This window comes from Megascapheus bottae, chromosome 28 (assembly GCF_031878675.1).
Source record: "Megascapheus bottae isolate mThoBot1 chromosome 28, mThoBot2.hap1, whole genome shotgun sequence".
Taxonomy (NCBI): Eukaryota; Metazoa; Chordata; class Mammalia; order Rodentia; family Geomyidae; genus Megascapheus; species Megascapheus bottae.
The window spans coordinates 979,239-998,298 of NC_143536.1; the positions used below are offsets into that span (position 1 = coordinate 979,239).

At 57.6% G+C, this 19,060-nt stretch overlaps 1 protein-coding gene across 1 annotated transcript; it reads right to left on the reverse strand.

The window, feature by feature from the left end:
• Positions 1-966: 966 nt before the first annotated feature.
• On the reverse strand, positions 967-15,135 carry Piwil1 (piwi like RNA-mediated gene silencing 1). Its single transcript, XM_090320637.1, has 21 exons — positions 15,084-15,135; positions 14,923-15,005; positions 14,523-14,634; positions 13,561-13,686; positions 12,950-13,164; positions 12,518-12,639; positions 11,283-11,363; positions 10,614-10,811; positions 10,129-10,240; positions 8,468-8,594; positions 8,189-8,306; positions 7,812-7,926; positions 6,711-6,898; positions 6,399-6,471; positions 4,504-4,704; positions 4,317-4,420; positions 3,454-3,524; positions 3,168-3,321; positions 2,617-2,742; positions 2,236-2,383; positions 967-2,146 (listed from the first exon to the last, which is right to left on the reverse strand). The coding sequence occupies exons 2-21, from the start codon at positions 14,998-15,000 to the stop codon at positions 2,030-2,032; spliced, it is 2,586 nt and encodes an 861-aa protein (XP_090176763.1). The 5' UTR covers positions 15,001-15,005; positions 15,084-15,135; the 3' UTR covers positions 967-2,029.
• Positions 15,136-19,060: the final 3,925 nt, after the last annotated feature.

Genomic DNA, 19,060 nt, shown 5'->3' on the forward strand with positions numbered 1-19,060 from the left:
CTGAGCCACAGCACCCCTTCCGCTTTCCTGTGGATGTGCCACTGGGGAACAGAACCCTGGTCTTCCTGCATGCTAGGGAAGCGCTCTACCACCAGGCCAGGCTCCTGGCCCCATACCTTTATCTTACTCTTCTGGGGCGGCAAGATAGTCATAAAACACTTATTTCTTGTGTTTTTCTCCCAAAAAACGACCTTGAATCGTGTGGTGGTGGCAGCCTTGGGTAGACAGGAGTCAGAGGTCAGCGCCACTTAGGCTCTGGGGGCTGCAGGCACCCAGACTGAGGGCTCTGCTGGCAGTGCTAGCACTCATGAAAGGAAGAGCTGTGCTGACTGAATGCAGTACCCCCCCCCCACACACACACACGCACCACTACCAGCTTGTCCTCTGCAGCCCACAGGAACCAGGCAGAAGGGTGTGAGGGAGGAAAGCTGTCTGCCTCGGAGTCGGGAAGCAGCGTGAGCCAGGGCTGGGGCAGAGACATGCCCTTCAAAGAGCGTGCAACAGACATCCAAGTCCTTCAGCTCAGCAGTGGACTCGCACAGGGACAACTCAGGAGGCCGGCTGGCCTGGGACACGCAGCCATGGATGTGGGTCCCAGTGAGCCCTGGGCAGAGGCTAGCCCGGGCAGCATTTCCCCGCCCAGTCCTGATGAAGGGCAGTGACAATCTCTGGGCACCTGCCACAGCTCCAAGTCCTTTCTCTCCATGGTGGAGCTTTACACCGTGAGAGTGGGATTTTAACACTCGTTGTCACTAGCCTTGGAATCCACAAAACCCCTCCACTGAAACGTGAGCACCTTTAGAGGCTTCGTGTGTGCCAAGACGTGGCTCCCCTGAGTTTCTTCCGATGCTCGGCAAGCCAGATGAGGGGACGGCTCTGAGCCCCGCACGGGGTGGACCGCACCGATCAGCCCTGAGGTCTCCAGAACACCCCAGGGTTCTGGGGTGGCACACAACACACACAGGACACTGTGCACAATGGCTTTATTGCACTGCAGAGGGAAATTACAGCTCAGTTCCCGCGGCACCAGCATCCCAGGCCAGGCGCAGGGTCTGTACACCATACAGCAGCAAATCACTAACTCCAAGCTGCCTCTGCAAAGGCTGCCAACAGTTCCAATGCTCAGATGCAAATGCCTGCAGCGCCAGTCTTCGGCTGGATCCCTCCCGCCCTGTGAGCCCGGCTCCTGCAGGGCTCTAGCCAGAAGCAGCGTTTCCCTTGTTTGAGACAGAGTCTCGCTATGTAGCCCAGGCTGGCCTCCAACTCTTAAGTCCTCCTGCCTCTGCCTCCCGAGTGCTGGGAATACAGGCACGGACACCATGCTTGGCAGTTCACCTCCTACGTGGAGCCATAGCCTCTCATCTGCCCTCCAGCAGCTTCAACCACCACATGGAAAGAAAATGCATAAACTACCCTGTCACTCAAGCAAGCCGACTGTCACTTTCGCTATTGTTTATAAGCCCTAGAATGTCTTGGACGCACAATGAAATGAACAGTAATGCTACTTCTCACTGTCATTCCTGGCCTCTTATCGAAGAACCTTAAAATATTTCTTTGGGCAAAAACGTTAAAATTTCCAACTACATTTATAACCTTCAACTCTCCTGAAGAAATAAAAAATAAACACCCCCATACTATAAGTATTTAATGGTAGCTTTTATCATTAAAATGCAATATAACTCATCAAAACCTGGCTGAGACTGAGTGAGTGCCTGCTTCGTGTTTTTCCTGCATCTTGAAAATAAAGTTAACACAGGAGGGCAGTGAGTCCTGTCTCACCGGAAGCAAGCCTGCCAACCTACGCTCTGACGCTTTAGGGAATTGCTTATAAAACAAAATGCCTTGGCCATCAAAATATACTTAAGAGAAACCAACAAATAAAATAGAAACGCTTAACTTCCACCTATACAATAAACAATCAGTTAATAGCAACATTGCAATGAAAACTCTGGCTATCTCCCAATCCCCAGAGGGAATCGTTATCAAGACTACAGAAGTTGCAGGGCAGGGTGGCAGCGCAGTGCCGTGGTCAGAGGTAGTAGAGGCGGTTGCACAGTGACAGGTTGGGCTCTCTGTGGATGCTCTGGCCCACGAGGAAGGCCAGCTTGTGCGCATACTGGCAAGGAGCCGGGACTCGGATGACGCCCTGTGGCAGGAGAGCAGGGCACAGGGCCGTTGTTCTATCTAGCTGGGCTCTGGGGCGTCCACTCCACCCACCGTGCAGGGGGCACTCACCGGCCAGTTGTAGTAGATGTGGCAGAGCTTGTACGTGAGCCTCTGGATGTGGTCAGGCTTCAGGCCGCTGCTGTCGTAGATGACGTTGTAGTGCGTGGGAGACACGCTCCCGCTCCGCACAGCCTGGCTGACGATGAAGAAGTCGTACCTGCAGGACACGGGCGCATGCAGCCTGCCTCCTTGGAAGGAGGCTTCCAAAGTGAGGACTGAGCTCCCGTGCAAGGATTTAGAGCTTTGAGGCAGCGTTCTAGCGTCTTCGGCCCCAGCCCGGGTGCAGGCCGGGTAGGCTGGCCCCGGGGTGGGGCAGCCCAGCCCAGCAGATGGGGTCTGCGTGCGGGAAGTAACAGTCTGAATGCTTTCTCACAGCACCCCACAACTCACCACTCGGGCCGGGTGACCTCCACGTCGATGACAGTCCCGGGGAGGGGGTTCTGGAGTCTTCCTCCGGACTGGGCAAAGAACCTAGCGTTGACACGCTTCTTCACCACAATCACTGTCAGTCTCGGGCTGAAAGACCGTGACGTCAACCCCTTCCCCTTCCTCTGCCCTCCTGGCTTTCCTGCCTTAGTCTCCACACCGGGGCGCCACAGTGGATGGATATCCCCCCTCCAGGTCTGACTGTGCTGGCCCCGGCCCATCCCAGGGAGCCCATGTGCAGGGAGAGGACTGCAAATGGTGAGGTCAGACCCACTCACACCCAGTGGGGCTCAAGCACTTTGCAATGGAAAACAGGCCGGTTTCAAACCTGCTGGTTCAAAGTATGTCAGGGGACAGAGAAGTGCGCGCGCGCGCGCGCGCACGCACGCACGCACGCACGCACGCACACACACACACAGGAAATACCACCACATGGGTTGAATCGAGTCGCCTTGACGTCAACACCAAGACAGTGGGCTGTGCTAGAGCAGCCGCTGGGCAGCCGCTGTGCTTACTTGTAGCCTCTACCAACAGACTTGAGGCAGTCCAGAAACTGCGGCACCTCATAGTTGACCAGCGTTTTCAGCTGCCCATCCCCCACGCCGTCCCGGTACACGATGATGCGGCTGGGCATGTACTCGTTGCAGGTGTTCCAAGCCCTCAGCGCAGCTGCGGAGGGGCGGAAGGGGCGGGGTCTGGAGGAACGCGCACTGGACAGAGCCAGCGCCTGCCCTCTGCTCCTTCGCATGAACAGAAAAGGCCGCAAAGGACCCCAGTCAGGGGAGACACATACAGACCCACCTTGCAAGCACACCTTGAGCCCATCCACCAGCTCCTGTCCCCGGTCCTGAAAGACGCAGCGCGAGAACCAGCTGTGCAGGAAAAGCAGGGCTGGTGAGGGCATGGGGCCGGGTGAGGGCTGGGAGAGGGGGGAGAAGGGGGTGAGGGGGGATGAGAGGGACTGAAGGGGGGTGAAAGGGGCTAAGGGGGGTGAGGGCCATGTGAGGGGGTGAGAGCTGGGTGAGGGCCAGGTAAGGGGGGGTGAGAGGGTTTGAGGGGATTGAGGGCTGGGTGAGGGGGGTGAGGGCCAGGTGAGGGCGGGTAAGAGGGGTTGAGGGGGGTGAGGGCTGGGGGAGGGGTCGTCTTCTAAGGCTGCTGCTCATGCCACTCAAGTCTGCTGCCCGCAGCATCTGCATCACCACCTGCTCCAAGATCACTGCCAGTTCTTCACACTTCTAAAACCACCAACTAAGTTTTCCTTAACTAACTCAGGGGACACTTCCCTCCATGGGGGGAAAGCCAAGCCCCGCGCAGTGCCCAGGGAGCTGTCCAGGGTTTCTGGACACTCGTGGCCTCCTCTGTCTGCTCCTGAGAAACTATGCTGAAGGCCTGGGCACAACCAGCCCAGTGGCAAGCCAACCACACACACGCTCTGCTGTCTTCAGCAATTCCTTGACTTGACAAATGCTGAAAATGGTGTGACTTCAGCAGAGCTCTTCGTACTGAGACACACATGGTCCTGTCTTGGAGGCGTGTTTGAGACAGTTCCCGAGCACGGCTCCTCAAGGAAGCCAGTGCCCTGGGCACAGCTCCCCAGCGCAGCGTGGTGGGGGGAGCGGGGGAACCCCGCGCATGCCCCACCCCCCTCCAGCACCCTTACCTACCGGGTCATCCCTTCGTTGATGCTGGCAACAAATCCTGCGATCGACCTCCGTCCCGCTGTGGTGTCATGGTAACAGTCAATGCCAACGATCATGGCCAGCTTCAGCTGAGGAAGGCAGTGCACCCTGAGTGCTGACGAGGTTGCCGGAGCCCTACTGGCCTCCCTGCCTCCCGCGCCAAGCCACGCACAGGCATGTCCACCCGCCAGAGCTCGCCGCCCATCTTGCAGTTCATCTGCAGCGCGATCTTGGTGGCGATGGCCATGACGGTCTGCTGCTTGCCGAGGGTCCGGGCCACCACGCACTGGCTCGGGGTGGGGCAGTCCGTGCACAGGTACTTCTTAATGGCGTCGTATTTGTCCTTCCGGTTGCTTGACAACAAACACACCACCTAAAGACAAAAGGCCTCCCTGAGAACGGTGAGGAAATGAGAGCGCGCTGGGGCAGGGCGCCGGGTGGCACCACCACGGCCCAGGCCGTCATCACCCTGCCCGTCTGGGGACAAGGAGATGAACAGGGTGACTGGAAACGGAGTGCAGCGCAAACGTGACAACTCCCCCTCGCCTGGGACCGGCGTGGCACAGCTCAGAGGCACGTGTCGTCTGCGTGAGGCAGCAGTTCTCCACGTGTGGCGCACAGCTCACCCGGGGCCAGGGCTTTCAAGCCAAAGCCCCAGCCTACGAGTGTGAGCACAAGACACGCCCTCCTGGGGACCGGGTCCTTCCAGACCTGGCAGGAGACTCCTGACAGCAAGCACCCATGTCCTTTTCTTCAGTGCCCACATCCCAAGTCCAGGGGCTTCCAAGGACAAATCTCACGACAAAACCGAGCCTCTCATCTGGAACCTCTTGCTGCTTCACGTGCAGGAACTCACCGCTGTCTCCTGCTGGGACCTGTCTACAGTGGCGCCCCCAGTACCCCCACCCCAACAGAGGCCAGGCCTCCCATGGCGTCCAGGGCCCCTTGCTGTGCACTCGGACACAGAGGAGGAGGATGGAGAGAGGGAGGCAGGACCTCTGGGGGTGGCTTGGGGGGTTTTGCTGACAGGGTGTGGACAGGGCCCTTCCTCGTGGCACGTTCATCTGGGTGTGGGTGTACACGAGAGCCGTGAAGTGGGTTGGGTGAGCAGAACCAGCGTGGGAATGCTTGCAGTATGGGCTGGCGTTACGTGGGAACGAGAGGAGGGAAGAGCACACAATGGCAGCCACGCAGGGGTCGAGCGTCCTCTGCAGCCGAGCAGGAACTCAGGGTCCTGAGGAGTGTTCTGGATGATCCTGTCTGCACCACTGCAGTCTGTGGTGAGGTCAGCGAAGGCTAGAGCTGCCCCGGGCATGCGGCTGGGCCCAGCCTTCTGCTGGTTGTGCAGGCCTGAGCTGCACCTCTTCCCCTAACGTGACCAGAGGCAGGCAAGCAGGCGGGCGGGCACCACAGAAATGGCCTGTCCCCTGGGGCTCTTGCAAGGCCTCCATGATGCTGCAGAGCCTCTTTTCTCCCGGCAGACCCCAAGCATGTCCAAAAGTGCTTCTGGTGTTCCAGATCCCAGCAGGTGATCAGGATGGGGAGCCGCGCAAAAAATGCAAGACCTTGCCCCCCCCAAAACCAACGCAAACATGGCTAAAGGCATAGCTTAAGTGGTAGAGCACCTGCCTTCCGAGTGTGAGGTCCTGTATCCCAATTCCAGCACTGTCAAAACACATCAAAACGCTGTCAGAAGACCCACTGGTGAGAGCTGGTCACGAGTGCCCAGCATGAACACGAGTGAGCAGGAGCTGCAGGAGACTGCTAGCAGAGCAGTGTCTGGCTCACAGGCCGGACTGTGCACACAGCCCCGGACACACTGGCCAGCACTCTGCCAGAACGGTAAGACAGCAGGGCCAGGGGCGGGCAGTCAAAGAGCCCTCCTGAAACTGGACAAGGCGACTCAGAGCCCCCACAGCCCTGCCCTGGCTGACAAGTTTGAGAGCCTGTGAAGGTTTTCTGGCCCATGCTGGGACTTAATGAAGGCATCTGGAAGACGTGCTGAGATTCAGAACCGCCATGCCCTGCCAGTCCTGCCCCAGGTCCACCATGCCGCCCGCTACTCACGATCTGCGTGTCTGAGGTGACCTTCTGCTGTAGGACTCGCAAGTAAGCTTCTGTCCTGTCATCCACTTCAATCCTGGAACGGGGGCGCAGAGACAGCACTCAGTGGGGAACGTGTGGTGCCTGGCGCACAAACGCTTCCTACAGAGCCACGCAACGCCTCTGTGTGCAAAGCCAGGCCCGCGGGCAGGCGCAAGCTCTTCTCGCCCACGTTCCCGTTCCGATGCCACCCCATCTTCACAGTGCCCCCTCGCATCCCCACGCCCGCAGGCGGCTCCACTCTCCCTCAGAAAGGAGGCGTCTCACCAGACTCACATCACCGCCTTTTTCATTTGGATGCCCATGGCGGGAGTGACTTTGAAGAGGTTCTGTATCAGCGAATTGGCCGCCTCGTAGTTCCTTCGCGTGTAGATCAGCAGCCAGTTATCCAGAGGCTTCACACTGATCAGCGGTGCTCCTCGCGTTTCCTTTGACCAGTCTGCAAACTGTGGGTTGTAATCAAACTACAACAAAGAAAGGGTGGAGACCTAGTTGAGTTCCCTTGTCGGCTCTCAGTGACGGAACCCAAAGGGCCTTAGCCATTTTGCCACCACCCATTTTCAACATGAGTGACAGGTGATTGCCCCTCTGGGGAAAAAGGCTACAAGAATGTACTGACGCATGAAAGGACACACAGTTGGCTCCTGCTGGCTGCTCAGTAAGCAGTGCCCCTAACGCTTCGGGTAAGCTCTCCCCTCTTCCACAAAATAAGGCTACAAAGTTAGGCCCGCATGGACAGTAAGCTGAAGGCACCACTGGCAGAGCCAAGTGACACGAAGATGGTGGCATGGGAGCAGGCACCGAAGCTTTCCGCCAGCCCAGCTAGTTCCCTGCCCTTCTTTTCACAGGACTCATTTTTCCAGCATTTCTGAGGCGAAGCTAGATGGCTTTATACTGCTGTTAAGACAGGAAGGCACGGCTTGCTAGGGTGACTGCAAAATGTGCACTGCTTTGATCATGTAAAGTTATTTTTACAGTACTTGATTTTTCCTCTCCAAAAAGGAAATATAAAGGCACTATATTTCATACATTTCCTTGCAGATAAATGGCCCAGGCAAAAATGAAACCAATTAAGTGAATTTTCCTTCTAAAAGGTCACCTTGGTGGCACACAGATCTGAGTCCATGCAGTAGATTTTTTTTCAATACCTTTAGTAAGCTGGGTCATTTGCAATAAAGCTCCTTTTATCTAAGCATCAGCTCAGCAAGAGGACCAGGGTCCATGCAGAGCTGTGGAGCCGCCCCTTGGGTTGTGACCTGCTGGGGCACTCAGAGAGGAGGATCAACCCAGAAACACTCAAGAGGGGAGACCACCCGGGCGACACCCAGACAGTGTGTGGAGGAGACCACCCGGGCGACACTTATGGAAATGTCTCACTGTTTTCCCTCCTTGGTGAATCTTCTCCGTTTGCAGGATTCTTCCTGAGAAGGACAGCAAGTTGGAATCAAAGCTCAGGCCCCAGTCTCGAAGCTCCCTCTGAACATTGTCGTCTCTGTCAGGGAAGCATGTGCGCATGTCACCATCGAGCAGGCAAAGCCAGGCGATAGAGCCCCCTCCCACTGGGGCCGTCACGTGCAGCCTCTTTCCCGATGCCCTTCAGCATCAGGGTGCTGCCCCAACAGCAGACACGGGAGGCAAAGGAGACACAGGGCAGACTTTCCTGTGTGCCACCTTTTCCTCCTAGAGGGGTTCCTCTTCTCTCCCCCAGGAGGAGCCCTGTGGGCCCCGCCTGCCCAGAGGGCTGGGCTACCTACTTGTGGATGTAGTCGATGAGGCGGCCCACCTCCCGCTGCCGCTGCTCGGGCGTCAGCCGCGTGTGCACCGCCAGGTCCTTCATCACGTTGAAGTCGTTGCGCATCTTGTCCGTCAGACCTTCACACAGGACGCGTGGCCAAAGAAAACAGACCAACCACAGCTGGAGTGTGAGGCGGACAGGGACGGGAACGATGCTCCAGGGAGGGCAGCCTTAGTGCCTGGGCCCCGGGAGGGGAAGAGCCTGTCCTGGTGGGACAGGACTCGGCCGGGCAACACACCTGTGAGGTAGCAGAGCTCAGGGATGAGCATGGCGGGGCCAGGCAGCGTGCCCCCGGGGCCCCGCCGCCGCTTGGGCTGGCTCACCAGGACCGGCTGCTTCAGGTCCGTGATCTCCTGGTTATATTGCTGCTCAGGGAGGAGAGAAGCCTTTGCTGTGCACACACATGCCAGGCATTTACCTGTGACAAAGTGTGCACCCTGCTTTCTAGTAAAGAGCTTGAGCCAAGAGCAAGGCTGGGTCTGAGGGGCAGGGGAATGCACTGCTGGGTCTAAGGGGCTGGGGCATTCGCTTCTGGACCTGCGGAGACATGGTACCAGGGACTCCCAGCGGAGGGCCCTGTTCTCTCCAGAGGCGGGGGCTCAGAGCTGCCTGCAGAAGTCGGCCACAGAGCATCAACAGCCACGGGTCTACCAAGGGGAAAGCCACAGGTGCCCTCACGTAGGAAGCAGTCTTACAAACCTTTCTGCATTCAAGAGGCCACACAACCTCTGCCTCAGCCAGCTTTTGCAACGTACCAACAAGTTTTGGTGTTCACAATGCAACGTCCTCATGACTTGGACACTCTGGCCTAGCTCAGCAGACCCAGACCAGGACAGACAGAGTGCTGAGGGGAGCACCCTGGGAGCTCCTGGCCCTTTCCCCCATGTAACGAGGTCCTGCGGACCCTCATGCCCCCCCGAGAAGCCACTCCAATAAACCAGCCCCCTCCCCCCCCCCCCCCGTCAAAGCGTTACCGTTCTCAGTAGAAAACCTCACCATGGGAATAAGTGAGACCACGCTTACTGACCTCACCCATCACTGTCTGATACGCGTGGCAGGATCTCCTATTTCCACTCTCCCATCAAGAGTCTAGACCCCAGGTCTCGGGGGGGGGCACCCTCTACTGTCTTGAGGCGTGAACAGAAGCCTGTCGCTTCTCTTTACACCTCTCTACCCCTGCAAGCAGGGCACTAGTCTCCAGTGACCTTCCTCCCCTCCCAAGGCCTCTCCTCTGCTGTAGACCTTATCCTTAATCCAGAGCACAATTCTAAACTTTATCCTTCATCTAGAATACATTCAGGACCACAGCCACAGACATTCCCATAACAAGATGCACAACTTCTGTCACAAAAGTCCCAAAGATGCCTTAAATGGCTCCACCTCTCCCAGTTCAACTGTGCCTCCACAGAGACCACTGCACTGGTAAGAGGAATCCTCTTCCCACAGAAACATTCAAGCAGAGACCTGAAGAATCAAAGCTAGGCCCAGTCTGCATGCACAGTGTGACAGAGGGGTGACGCCAGAGGCACGAGAGGCCGGGACAGCAGCCGGGGTTGGGTAAGCTCAGTGGCACACAGTGCACGTGGTCCCTTGGGCACTCTGGGTAAGAGTAACAAATGCATGGTCACAGGCCTGAGACAAGCCTCAGCCAGGGACTGGGTTTTTGACAGACAGGCCAGACAGAAGATGTCAGTCGCTCAGGAGGAGGAGACTTCAGCCAGTGAGCTGTGAGGCTCTGTGGCCTCACTTATTCCCATGGTGAGGAAGAGTGTGGGTCACTTGGAATCCCTGCTTTGTAGGTCAGGGCGACTGCATGAGGAATTTCGCCTTCAGCGTTGGCAGGCATCCTGCGTGTGAACCCCGCTCCCGCTCCCTTCTGGGGAGTCCGAGGCCTTGTACCTTCCGGTAGTACTCCAGGAAGCTGACCTCTGACCCGTCAGCCTTCTTGAAGGTGCTCTTTGGGTTCTGGTCCCAGTCAATATCATCCACTCTGTATGTTTTGTTGTTGTACCTAGAGGTGACGGGAGCAGTGGACAGTCAGTGGGAAATGGGGACAGCGATCAGGACACAAGTAGGCACAACTCTTCTCCAACATCTATAGCCTCCTAGAAACCCAGAATGCCAGCCAGGGCATGAGAGAGATCTCCAGGAATCTAGGACTGGTGGGCAGAAAGGATGACGTAGAGACTAGAAATAGAGCAGAGAGCAGGTCACCCTGCAGAGAGCAAGGGTATCTGTCCTCTGCCGGAAGCCATGCCCCCATAGAAGCTGGCTGTGGGGAGTGTGACAGGCCTCTCTTCCCACTCTGGTGCTGTCACCCACCCAACACTCCAGCTCTCGAGATTGGCAGAAGTATCATCTTGTACTTTAGAAGGCACTCTTACTTGGTAAGAACAATTAAACCTATGAGTTCTTTAGAAACTTGTTCTTGAAACTTGTGTTCCTCTGTCTGATGATACAGGTTGAACATGAAGTCTAGAACAGTCTCGCTTCGGAGGACTTTGTGGCTGACGTCTGTGCACAGCATGATGTTGTTTTCATACTGAAGGATGGAGGTAGTGAAGCCCGGCCAGATCACCAACCTGCCATGGGCAACCAAGTCACGAAGCCACTCGTGCACCCCGCATGCCATTTGTCTGCGTGTGTCACGCTGTGCTTCCTCCTGTGGAACTGAGTCTCAAGCACCAGAGTCTGTAAGACTCAACCGAGGCTTCCCATGGAGCCCTTTAACAGCAATGGAGAGTTATTGTACACACTCATTTAAATGAGCACACTAACTTGATATAACCACGCTTTTCACCATCCCTCTAAGTGAGAACACCTCGTTTCATATCTGAACCTGCACACACACACATACGTTTCTAATAGAGCATCACTGACTAATAAGTTTAACCACCTAAGGGCAACATGCAGAGTTTGGACAAAGATTTTTTTCTAAATACAAGTCCTCTGAGATGACTCCAGATTCAAGTCAGGTTACGGGTCCACCTAATGCCACGGATAGCCTAACAGGTCGTGTCCAAGTCTGTTGCCACTATTTGCTTCATACAAACCTGTGGTTTGGGATATCAATTGGGTCGCTTGGGTTGTAATAATTTCGTCCAATCTGCTGTAGGTTCATGATTTTCAGGAGCCTAGAAATGGAAAGTCAGAGGAGTTAGATGTATCTTTGGCAAACATCGGCAGCTAGTGGCAGAAGAACGTGTGTCTCAGTCGCGTGGCCAGCTAACATCTGCATCCAAGGCCAGGTCCGGCTGTGCTTATCCATCCTGCGTGTGAACGGTGCTTTTCAATTGTTAGGCTTTATAAAAAAATCAAAATATTATTTCAAGACACGTGACTGGAAATTAAATATGCCTGTCTGTGGATAAAATGTAAGTGGAACACAAGCTGCAATGGTTAGCTTGTATGTTGTCTACCACTGTGTTCAGACTCCAACAAGTTGAGCAGCGGCAGTGGACCTGGTGGCCCACAAAGCCTGTTTACCACCAGGCTTTATGCAGAAATTAACTGCCACCATTCCTTTCAGAGAAAAATAAATCTACCAATTGTTCCAGACAAGCCTCTGCTACAGGGAAGTGTCCCTTTACTGGCCAGCAGCAGCTGTTACCGATGAGCAACTGGAATAGGTTAGCTAGAAACCTAGCATTCTCAATAAATTCCAGCTCCTTCTCAGTGCTTCTCACTGGGGTGGGGGTGGAAAATCCCCTGCTCAGCCTGTGTTTTTATTTGGGGTAGGAGAGTATGCACACTAAAAGCGAGCCAGTCAGCATGCAGTTGTGTCCTGCCAGGAAGAGCCACAAGGCTGTATGAAGAGCCTGTCCCAGCACACACTCAGGTACAGAAGAGTACAACCCATGACACAAGTACAAATGCCACTTCAAAGACCTAAGGTCAACACTGACAGGGAAGTAAAGACAGAATACTAACAGCACCGGCACAGCGGCTCACACCTGTAATCCTCGCTACTCAGGAGGCTGAGATCTGAGGATCAAGGCTCAAAGCCAGCTTGGGCACAAAAGGACCTGAGACTCATCCCCAATTAACCTCTAGAAAAAAGGCAAGTGGGGCTTGATTCGAGGGTAGGGTGGTAGCCTTGAGCTGAAGAGCTCAGGACAGCGCCCAGGCCAGTTCAAGCCCCATGACCCCCCGCAAAAAAAAAAAAAAATTACTGACAGCAAGGTAATGAATTGTGCATCAGTCGACTGAATCTCAATGTGACAGCCGAGCACTGAAGCGCGAGTGGGCATGCAGGCGTGTGTCCCTCTTGAAGCCCAGGCTCACCCACCTCCTGAAGATGATGTTATAGAACTGCAGGCACGTCGGGGAGGTGGGCGGGAGCTCGTTCGTTAACGTGATGGTTATTCTCACATGCTCTCCATTCCGGGTTTGACTGAAAACTTCAGTGACCTAAGGCCCAGAGTTGGTCAAGCTCTTAACTCTTAAAATCAAATGAACCTGTCACCCGATGCCCCTTTAACAAAGACAGCACTCCCCAACGCAGACATCTTTAAAACAGAGCACAAAGGAGGGCTGTGAGACCAAAGTGGCTACCCTGTGGATCAGGTTATACCCCTCGGAGACCTGAGCCACATCTGGGGATGCCCTGAGCTAACTACCTCCTTGTCCAGGGAGGCCCTGAGCGGGCCTCCTCCTCCTCCTTGGATTGCACTTAGGGTCACCCCCCGCACCTCTTTCCCATTCAGGCATTAGAAATAACCTTGTGCTGTAGTCTTTTAGGTAAAAACAATATTGTTCCATCAAAAGCATGACACCTTCCAATGAGATCTTCATGTTGGAAGAGCAGTGCAGAGCGCAGCCGGCGAGCCTCCATCAGTGGGTTGTAGTCGATGTGGTACTGGTACAGGGCCCACTGGGGACGAGAGGTCAGCCGGAAGTGATTGGTGCTCAGCCTCACGATGATGCCCGAGGACCCTGAGGAGCCAGCCATTTCCCGTCAGCCCCAGTCAAGCCACCCCCGCCCTCCAGAGACCGGGCCCTCTTCAGCAAGGTGACCTCTGCTCTGCAGAGCGAGCGGCTGGCAGCCATGGGGATGTCTAACTTTGGGGACCACCATCCTGTCTCTCCAGGGAAGTTGTGAAGAATCATGCTTTCAGAAGTGAGACCAAAACCAGGCAAGGCTCTTCAGGCAAAGGGCTCACCAAGAGAGCAATGTGAACTCTAAGGTGGAAAGAGATTCACTGTTTCATCACAGCTGAGTGGGGAGAGGGCAAGGCGGAGGCTCCTTCACATGCTTCTCCTTCCCAGTGAGGCCTCCCATCCAGAAGCAAGCAAACAAAGGGCTTCGGAGGCAGTGTCTCAACAGCCCACCTGTCTTGGACTCTTTGACATGATCTAGGTTCTGTCTTGTGTTCACGCCCAGGTCATGAAAGTCTCTGCGGCGCCCTCCTCTCTCTGCCAAGGACAGCTCCTGAAACCCAGCAGATATCTGGAGTTCTTAGGAACGAGAGAGAAAAGCACTCACATACCTGGGTAGTGTCACGCGTGAAACGAAGAACAGAATTCCCATGATGCTATGAGGTGGCCCAGAGAGGCAAAGACCGCATGGCGCGTGTCAAAATCTTCCACAGCTGCTGGCTGTCAGCAGAACACACCCCTTTCACTGATCACAGTCAGTTGCTCCTTCCATGCCATTATCACTTGACGAGGCCCAAGCAACGAGGCTACGGTCTAAGAGCTCAGGGGCAGAGTCTGTGGCTGGGAAGTACTGTTTTGTACTGTAAGTACCAAGTGCCTTAGTATTTTCCAACCTTCACACTGTAATCATAGCTACAGAATCTGAAGTTTAGCAAGATTTGATTCTCTAACTTGGACCGGGAAATGCAGCCGTAACCCGTGACGCCCTGCTCTTCACGTTTCTAAAGTTCAGCAGAATGAATGCACCCCTGTGCGCATGCCATGGCCGACACTGGGATTGATTAGTCAGCCGGTGCTGCTTGTTCCAACAACTGTTTGGGAGAACCTCAAGTATGAAGTCACTCAATGGGCAGGACGTACACCATCACGACCAAAGAATGAATACACTTTTGCAGTCAAGTGTTAACGTTCTAATTTGGTTCACATCTTGTAGAAGTTAGCCTAATGGATGACTCCTTAATAATCAAGGCCTCATTCTTCAGAAAAAAATGTAGTTTTATTTTGGGGCACTATGCCCCCCAAGAGGGTAGACTGTCCACCCTACCCTTCTCTCCAATGTGTTTGGGCTCTGGCCACACCTCTCTGTGTGGCAGCCACTTATGTTCAGCACTGTGCAAGCTCCACACTCCTTTCACCTTGTGACTTGGCTGTGGCTCCAACTGCTCCTCTCTGCCGTCCTCGACCCACCAATTCCCCCTCTGCTGGAGGTGGCTGAGGTCTTGGCTGAATAAACCCGGGCTGCTGACCCTGGGGTTGCAGGGAGAATGATTAATGTCACCTTCAGGCTGCTACTCAAACCAGCTCAGCACCTAAATGAGCAGTCGGGTTGCTTTCGAAGGTGGCTTCTCTGAGAGAAGAGAAAGCAGCCATCCTCCGCCTCTTAAACCCCGTCCGCCGCGCCCGCCTCCCCGGGGCTGTGGCCCAGCTTAGCCTTGGTGGAGCAGGTTCTGTAGGCGCTGTCGGTGAGCGACACCTGCGTGCTGACTATCTTAATTTACTTAGGGTGCTTCTGAGGTGGAAAAAACAGGTGCTCACCGCGGCTGCCCCCACTTGCTGCACCGTCTCCTGGCCGCGGGCCCTTCCCCGAGCTCGGGCTCTGGCTCGCCCCGTCATCGTCTCTTGACAGAAAGGGACTGTGAGGGCGATATGAGGGGAGCTCCCCGCTTCCACAGCGTCACCGCCGCACCCCGGCTTACCAGCGGTGGTTCCGGCGCTCGGCCTGGTCCGGCCTGGACGCTGGGGAGGTCGCTCCTGAGCCGAGACACGGATTCCGGCTTCAGGGAGGGGGAGCGCGACAGCCCCGCGGCGGCGGACCCACGCCGCGGCCACCGGCCGGGCGACACCACGCCCAGGCACGGGGCGGACACGGGGCACCCCGCCCCCACCCGGGCGCGGCGCGGCTCTGCCGGCCTGCGTGGGCACCCGCGAGGGCGCAGCCCCGGGCCCGGCCTGCCAGGCGGGGCGGCCGGCCGCCCCCACGCCCGCCCGCCCGCCTCTCGTGGCCCTCGGCCTCCGCCTCACCTGCGGGACGCGTCCTGCCGGGCGCCGCCGCCGCCTGGTCCCAGCCGCCCGCACCCGCCGCCCGCACCCACCAGCTGGCCCCGCCAACAGCCTCAACGGCCCGATCCCTCCGCGCCGCCTCCCGGGCTGCGGCCGCGCGGGCGTCCGCGGCCTCAGGGCCGGGCGGCGCAACTTTTCCGGGCGGACGGACACGGCCTTCGAGCCGAGCGAGTTAACGGCGTGCTGCGCGCGTGCTGCGCCCTGATTGGCTGCCGCGCGGACGGCGGTTTCCCGGGGGCGGGGCTACGCGAGCACGCCTGCGTCACGCTGGGCCCCGCCCCGGCCCCGCCCACACACGCCCGGGCCACGCCTCCCCCGGGGCCCGGCCCCTCCCCCACACGCCCGGGCCCCGCCTCCCCCGGCGTCCCTCGTGTCAGTCCACGTGGAAATTGGGCCCGGTGGGCTTCCAGGCGGAGCCTGCGCTGCAGCTCGGCCTGGGCCGCCGAGCCGCGGGCCCTTCCCCCGGGAGGTGGGAAGGCTGCCACGGCAGGGCGCAGGGGGCCGCGTGCCTGAAGTGTCCCTCAGAAAACCCCGCCAGTTGGTGTCCCCGGCGGGCGCGTGCCCGCCTCAGGGCGTCCGGGTCCGGGTGCCTCGGGGCGTCCGGGTCCGGGTGCCTCGGGGCGTCCGGGCCGGGGTGCCTCGGGGTGCGCGCCCGCCTCAGGGCGTCCGGGTCCGGGTGCCTCGGGGTGCGCGCCCGCCTCAGGGCGTCCGGGTCCGGTGCCTCGGGGCGTCAGGGCCGGGGCGCCTCGGGGTGCGCGCCCGCCTCGGGGCGTCCGGGTCCGGGTGCCTCGGGGTGCGCGCCCGCCTCAGGGCGTCCGGGTCCGGTGCCTCGGGGCGTCAGGGCCGGGGTGCCTCGGGGTGCGCGCCTGCCTCGGGGCGTCCGGGTCCGGTGCCTCGGGGCGTGCGCCTGCCTCGGGGCGTCCGGGCCGGGGTGCCTCGGGGCGTCCGGGCCGGGGTGCCTCGCGCCTGCCTCGGGGCGTCCGGGCCGGGGTGCCTCGGGGCGTGCGCCTGCCTCGGGGCGTCCGGGCCGGGGTGCCTGGGGGCGCGCGCCCGCCTCGGGGCATAGGGCCGGGTCCGGGGCGCCTCGGGGTGCGCGCCCGCCTCGGGGCGTCCGGGTCCGGGGCGCCTCGGGGCGCGCGCCTGCCCGAGGGCAGCTGTGCGGCGGGGCGTGCGCGCCCGCGTCGGGCCGGCAGGCGTCTGCGGGTGCCGGGCCGTGGCCTGGCCCCAGCCGGCCGCAGGCGCTCGGAGCCCCCAGCGAGCCCCCACGGGCCGGAGCCACCGAGACGAGACGCAGCCCGGGCGGTGTCGCCAGCGGAGGGACGGCGTGGGCAGGCCGGCCGAGGAGCCCCTCGCGGCCCTCCAGCCTCAGGTTTGTGACTCGTCCTTCCCGGGTCTTCGCGTCGTCGTCGTCGTGAGCGTGGTGAGCGTGGGGACCGTGGCGAGCCCGGGCGGCGTGTGCCGGGCGTGGTGAGCGTGGACGCAGCGCGGTTTGGAGGTCCCACCTGGGCCTCTTCACCCGTGGACCTGCTCTGCGCTGTTCTCGAGAGTCTCCTGAGGGTCGCAGCAACGCAGTGCTTTGTGTTTACGCCTGAACGCTGCGTCTTGACGCGGCGTAGAGCGCAGGGCCGCTGCCCCGACCGCCAGCCCCTCCGACACCCTGCAATTTACTCCTGATGGCGTTGGTGTTGGTTTGGAGAAAGGACGTTTTCTCTGTTTAGACCTTGCTGGGTGTTTTGTTTTGTTTTTAAGCCTTCTGAGAAACCCATGATGGGACCAGATAATCCTGTCATTCACACTTTGAGAATTAATGTGGAAAAAAAAAAAGAGCTGGAATCCAAGGGTAGTTTGGAAAAGAAAACAATGACTGGGTCGCCACGTTTCTCGGGTTTTAGCCCTACAAGACAATTTGGAATGCAATTGGTTTGAAATGTCAGTGAGGGAAAGGCGAGTGAGTGGTGCGTTCCGGGAGCCGGCCGGCAGAGGGTGCAAGAAAACAAGAGATGAATGTTTAGAACTTGCTGGGGGAAACGCTCCTGAGCTGACACAGGAAGGAGCGTGGGAACCCTTCTTCCCTGCCCCTCCTCACCTTCCTTTTCTCTGTTTTGGTAATGTCTTTGAAACTGCGGAGAGGCAGCAGTTGTGGAGTCACAACCGTGTGTCTCAGGGTGTGATGCACCAAATGGTTCATTCCACAGACATAAGACTTCGGACCAGGTCTAAAAAAAAAAAAGCCATATGACTTTTAACCTTGTGCCAATCATTGGTGACCCCTGTGTTAATTCTGGTCCTGAAAAGCAAACGCAGCTCCTTGTGATTGCTGGAGGAGAGCACTGCTCATCTCATGAGTACCAGTGTCCCAGATGGGGTTCTGCAGGTGCCCCTCCTGGGCCAAGCTCTGTAGGTATGCTGTGTTCCTGGATCCAGTGGTGACTGGCATTGGTGAGGTTGTGGCAGGTAAAAGGCACTTATGCCACATGCTGGGAATTGGTCCAGGAAGAACGGAGGCCCCGCCTGCAGAACGCTCAGGCATGTGGTCTGCCTCTGGTGGGAGAGCAGAGGTTTCCCGGTACGGCTCACTCAGTACCAGGGGTTTGCATTGCCCTTTAGAATAGTGGCCCGAGGTGGCTGCTGAATGCATCTGTGTGGGCGCTAATAAAATAACGACGGTACCCGGCTGACGCCGTCCCATCTGGCTGTCGTGGTGGCAACCGTGGGAGAAATTCGAGGAACTTCTGTCTACAGCTGAAGCTGTAGGATGTGCTGTATCACTGAGTCACACCTCCACCCCAGGAGATTAAACTTTAATAATACAGCGGTCCTAGGGCATTTGAGAAGGATTGGTTCCCAGATCCCCAGTAATAGCCAAGCCCACACATGCTCAGGTTCTTTAGATAGGAGGGCACAGTATTTGCATACAAGCTACAGGTGAATCCCCACCCACTGTAAGTCACCTCTGAAGGACTTCTAAAACGGAGTACACGGTAAATGCAGTGTTGAGGCTTGCTCTGTGTTATCATGGAAGAATGACAAACTCGGTGTGTTCTGTGTAGACATGTTGCTTCCCTCCCCTCCAAAATGTCTTCTTCCCAGTGTCATCTGAGTCCATGACTGTGGAGCCCTCAGGGGTGGCTGGGTGAGATGATTCTTGCCTTCCTGGGCATGGGCAGGCATCAGAGTGGAGGTGGGGCCGCTGCACAGAGGGGCGGGTGGGGCACCCATCTCTCTGTTGGCAGACGGTAGTGACCCACTGTGGCCTGAGTAGGACCAGGAGGGAGGACCTCAGAAGGTCTTACCCTAACGACCTTGACAAATGATTCCTGTGAGTGAGCAGGAAATGCAGTGCTGAGCAGACAGGAGGGAAGGCTAGTGGCACCTTCCCCTCTCCTGCAGGTCTTTGGCTGTTGCCAGCCACCAAGCCGTCAGCTTGGCGTTGGTGGGCTGACCAACCTACTGAGAAAAAATGCCAATCTGTAATGGTAGGAGACTGCTGGCAGAAGACATATCCCTGAAAGCATTAAGTTCACCAGTTTATTTTGGAAGATGTTTTCCCCCAAGCCTACCACACGGTGCTAGATGGCAAACATATGTCATAGATGGCAGGTACGTGTAGAAC

Excerpts from the sequence above, each read along its gene's own strand:
- Piwil1 (XM_090320637.1), bottom strand. The coding sequence starts at position 15,000 with ATGACGGGGCGAGCCAGAGCCCGAGCTCGGGGAAGGGCCCGCGGCCAG. Across the intron at positions 14,635-14,922 it reads AGCAAGTGGGGGCAGCCGCG|GGTCAGCAGCCCGGGTTTAT; the intron begins GTGAGCACCTGT and ends CTGCAACCCCAG. Across the intron at positions 3,525-4,316 it reads ATCAACGAAGGGATGACCCG|CTGGTTCTCGCGCTGCGTCT; the intron begins GTAGGTAAGGGT and ends TTTCCTGCACAG.